The sequence below is a fragment of the Nannobrachium achirus genome (assembly GCF_963921795.1).
Source record: "Nannobrachium achirus genome assembly, chromosome: 10".
Classification (NCBI taxonomy): domain Eukaryota; kingdom Metazoa; phylum Chordata; class Actinopteri; order Myctophiformes; family Myctophidae; genus Nannobrachium; species Nannobrachium achirus.
In genome coordinates this window covers 47,641,568-47,646,567 of record NC_137819.1, presented here as the reverse complement: position 1 = coordinate 47,646,567, position 5,000 = coordinate 47,641,568, and the positions used below count along the sequence as shown (strand labels likewise).

At 44.6% G+C, this 5,000-nt stretch overlaps 1 protein-coding gene across 1 annotated transcript in view; it reads right to left on the bottom strand.

Annotated features, from left to right (window-relative positions):
• The window catches only part of slc25a13 (solute carrier family 25 member 13), a gene marked incomplete at both ends in the record, with an annotated part of 82,331 nt that overhangs the window by 21,660 nt on the left and 55,671 nt on the right, over positions 1-5,000 (bottom strand). Inside the window, one exon of the mRNA XM_080735552.1 lies at positions 4,532-4,612. Coding sequence (XP_080591678.1) covers positions 4,532-4,612 — 81 coding nt within the window. The remainder of the gene's footprint in view (positions 1-4,531; positions 4,613-5,000) is intronic.

Here is a 5,000-nt window from a genome sequence, read left to right as displayed (position 1 = left end):
ATGCATGCATGTTTAGTATGTACAATACATGCATGTTTTATATGTACACTAAATGTACATGCCTGACTGCATACACATATTTCTTGTGTGTGTGGGCATGCGTGCGTGTGCATGCGTGTTTGTGCATGTGTGTGAGCGCACAACCTCACGTGCGTGCATATATATACGTATATATGCAATGCATGCATGCATACGTGTGTGTGTGTGTGTGTGTGTGTGTGTGCGTACTAAAGTGGCAGGCAGGGTGCAGCCAGTGCCAGCACTAACACCGGGGGCCCCGGCCAGGATGAAAGGATCTGTCACGACGACTCACAGAGGAAGAGGAGGAAAAATCCATCCGTCCACACTCCTCTCTACTCCACTCATACACTCCTCCCTGGGCTCCCATACATCACCCACTGCTTCTGTGCTGCAAGAGGCCCAGTCTTCATTAACTCTTGGGTGTCGTTGTGTAACAAATGGAACCAAAACTCTCAGTGACGAATAGATAAATATGTTGTATGTAAATTAACTGAGACAAGTGACAGATTGTAGTGTATGTACAGTATGTAGAGTTGTCTATAGTTTACATCAGGGGTCTTCAACGTTTTCAGGCCAAGGACCCCTTAGTAGAGAGAGATGAAGCAGGGACCCCCACAACCTGTTCATAGAGATTCCGTAGAGTTTCATTGTTTGACAGCACAATCATCAGTGTATTTTGGTTTTTGGATTCATGTCAATTTGTGTTTTCAGATATTTAACCACTTGAACCGTCAATACTTTCCCCTCTACACCAAAGCTCTTTGCCAAAAATTGCCAATCAACAAGCTCACAACGCCTCGCGCTGCGAGGCATTGTGAGCTTGTAGATCTGCTATTTTGGCTAAGGTTCTCAAAATATGGACAATAGGGTTCCTGTTGAAGACCCCTTGGTCTATACGCACACACGCGCACACACACACACACACTTTGCTCTTTGACTCTCTCCATCCCAGCCATGAAAATCATTTGATATTGAATTGATTCCTTACGAAGAAAAAGGAAAAAAAATCCCTCAGACCTTAATGAGGTCAATTGTGTGTTGGCTGAGTGGACAGCGAGGGTATGTGGGCCTTCCTGTAATGACTTGTGTATCCCCAAATATTCTGCTTTAGTGAGTAGCATCAAAAGAGGGTCAGAGTGAAAGGCCCCCTTTCATTTGGTCAGGCATAAGCTGCTTCAGATAGATGTACTGTGTGTGTGTGTGTGTGTGTGTGTGTGTGTGTGTGTGTGTGTGTGTGTGTGTGTGTGTGTGTGTGTGTGTGTGTGTGTGTGTGTGTGCGCGCGTGTGTGTGTGTGTGTGTGTGTGTGTGCGTGTGTGTGTGTGTGTGTGTGTGTGTGTGTGTGTGTGTGCGTGTGTGTGTGTGTGTGTGTGACAGCTCAGTGATCAAAACGCAGGATGGGCGGGGAGCAGGTAACAGATGGGGAGGGGGAGACTGGGGGTCTCAGGTAGCAGTCCCTGTCAATCTCCGCCAGCGCATGCATGTGTGTGTGCGTGCACTGGAATACACACGCACACACATCTGTGTGATAGATAAGTATGTGTGCGTGATTGGATACAGTATGGAAATTTGCTCCGTCTTTCATGTGCGAGTTTTACACGTTCTATCAACAAGCAGGGCTTCCCTGCAACAGATCACACATTCCATGGCTGTCTGCTGGACTGTGACGGCCCTCAGAAAGCGGGTAAACATAGTTAGAGATGGTATGCAGCCTCGACACTAGATACTTTACAGTATACTCTTGACTACGACGGCTGGCGGTCGCTCTTGGAGAGATTCGAATGCTCCATGACTCAAATGGTGTCTCTGCTCTGCTCCAGCCAAGCTGCACACTGACTTGACCCTGACTCCAGAACTGCACCAAACTATTGCGCTAAACCAGGGGTCTTCAACGTTTTCAGGCCGGGGACCCCCAAACTGATGGGGAGATGGAGCAGGGACCCCCTACCACCTCGTAGGTTGGGGGGGTCGGGGCTACGACTACCATTTCTAAACATACTTATTAACTGAGATCCAATGTCAATAATATCAACAATCTGTCAATTGCATAGTAATCATGTATTCAAGCTATTCAAAATGGATAGAATCATGATTTATTTTTAACATAAATGTGGAAAATGGCAAAAAAAAAGCATTTATTTATTTATTTTTTATTTATTTTTTTAAGCAACAATTTCACGGACCCCCTGCAGTACCTCCGCGGACCCCCTAGGGGTCGCGGACCCCTGTTGAAGACCTCTGCGCTAAACTATCGGCCTAAACAGTCACCTACAGACGGCTGCTACTCGAAACCAATAATTGACTAAGCCCAGCTTTACATCCACTTTTCCACTTTGAATATTTTGTATTTTTTATTAAAAAGGCATTTTTATTTCAGCCTTTTTTTTTTTCTTCTTCTTAACTGCTTCTTTATTTTTGGGTAATTGATGATATCCTATGCATAGTACTGTATTCTATCCGTCTGTCTTTCAATGTTATATGAGTTACATAAAGGGATCCTGTGTAAATAAGCTGTAAAGCTTACTAGGCTCCCCCCCCCCCCCCCCCACACACACACACACACACACACACACAACACAACTATGTTTTGGGGTATTAAGTAGTGTTGTCCATTGATTGTCCACTCGCTGCACTAGCGACTCCCAAAAAGTATGTTAGGGCACCTGTTCATCAGGGAGAAGAACTTGGTTGGAGAGCATGTTCCTCCTGGTGGAACTCCTCACTGCCAGGTGAAGATAATTGACTGGTGATTGGAGGAGGCACAAAGTGGTCTATACAGGGATGTGCTGGGCTAGCCATAAATTATAACTACCAGGAGAGGGTGCTAATATGCGGAGGTTATGTCTCTCCTGGAGTTATAAGCCAGAGTCATATGGCTCTCGCTGGTTGAGCCCCAACGTCCATACTACGCTCAAAACATGTACATATCAATAAGTTGCTCACCGATCCGTCGAAACAGCTTTATATCTACCGGACGGCACACTCGTTGGCATGTGTTAGTCCATATGTTTCTAATAAATTAATGTTTACTAAAACTTCTCCGAGACTCACGTTTCCTCGTCGCCTTCAGAACGATTCAGAACTACAGAACGTTGGAATACTTCCGCATACAAAAACGTCATGTCCTAGTATGAGCGAATCGCAACGGCGATCAACGTCACGTGATATGTTCGGCCATTTTTACCCAAGCAGTTCAAAAACAAGGAAAGCGATGAGACTCGGTGAAGTTTTAGTAAACATTAATTTATTAGCAACATATGGACTAACACATGCCAACGAGTGTGCCGTCCGGTAGATATAAAGCTGTTTCGACGGATCGGTGAGCAACTTATTGATATGTACATGTTTTGAGCGTAGTATGGACGTTGGGGCTCAACCAGCGAGAGCCATATGACTCTGGCTTATAACTCCAGGAGAGACATAACCTCCGCATATTAGCATCCTCTCCTGGTAGTTATAATTTATGGCTAGTGCTGGGCCCCTGATTCAGCCCGGGAAAGAGTTGTAGAGGCAAAGAGAGGTCATACTCCCCCTCCTCATTAGTGTTTGTACTGCCCACTTCGCACGGGTGCGATTTATTTTTATTTAAATCTTTGCTACTCAAAGATTTGCCATTTCAGATCATGACAAGTGACAAGCCAGTGGGGCAATTACATGAGTTATATTTCATCGTTGTCGGGTGGAAACCTTGTATGTCCAAAACCGTTTGTTTTGTATTTATCATTTTAAAAAATATTTAAACTAGTGAAAACGGCAGATCTACAAGCACACAACGCCTCGCGGTGCGAGGCGTTGTGTGCTTGTAGATCTGCCGTTTTCACTACTTTTGTGCGACGGCCTTGTATGATGAAGCAGGGCTTTGCTGTGCGAAAAAATTAACAAATTTGAAACTTGGAGATACAAGGTTTCTGCCCGACAGTGATGATTTACTTTGTTGGCCGCCCAGCCCCCAAAATGGAACGAAGGCCGACGTTTTATTTTTAATTTTGTCCTAATGGACGGCCTTGTCTCTCTTTTTCTAGCCTGGGCTGGCTTCCAATTTCGGGCTTTTGATCCGGTCGGGAGCGGAAGGGCTCCTAAGTTTTTCTGTAGTCCAAAACGGACTACACTTTGGCCGGAAACAACGACCGGAAACAGTTTTAACCCGTACTTGCGCATGCGCTAACTACTTGCGCATGCGCTAACTACTTGCGCATGCGCTAACTACTTGCGCATGCGCTAACTGGGTTGAAACTGTTTCCGGTCGTTGTTTCTGGCCAAAGTGTAGTCCGTTTTCGTCAGCAAGCCAACACTATCTATGGGACCGGGAGAGGTGATTGGGCATATCTTAGCCAACTATCGTTCAGCCCCATTGATTCTTTATTTGGTTTGCTGTACATGTGTTTTAATTTTTTTCTTATGTTATGTCTATGGATATCTGACTACAACACAGTACTGGCTAAATGTTAATAAATATTATTAATAGAGGATGCGGCCAACAGTCTAAAGCCAATTGATCACATTATGACTTACACATCCACCAGCCATGATCTCAGCGGCCAGGGGAACCGTGCCATCGCTCTGTCTGGTCTTGCCTCTCACGAAGTCATTCACCTGGAGACAAATGATACAAAAACCATCTCATCAACACAAGGTTCTACATAGAGCTTAAAAAGTTTCTACAGCTCAGGCCAGATATAAGATACAAGATTATTGTGCTATCTCTATTTTGGGCATGTCATTATTGTTACAAGATTTTCATTGAAAAATAGAACATATGGTCATTGTCGGGTGGAAACCTTGTCTGTCCAAAACTGTTCATTTTGTATTTATCATTTTAAAAAGCATGTAAACTAGTTAAAATAGCTGATCTAGAAGCACACAACGCCCTGATCTACTGTACAAGCACAAAACGCCTTGCGGTGCGACACGTTGTGTGCTTGTAGATCTGCTATTTTCCCTAGTTTTGTGCGACAGTCTTGTATGACGAAGCAGGGCTTTA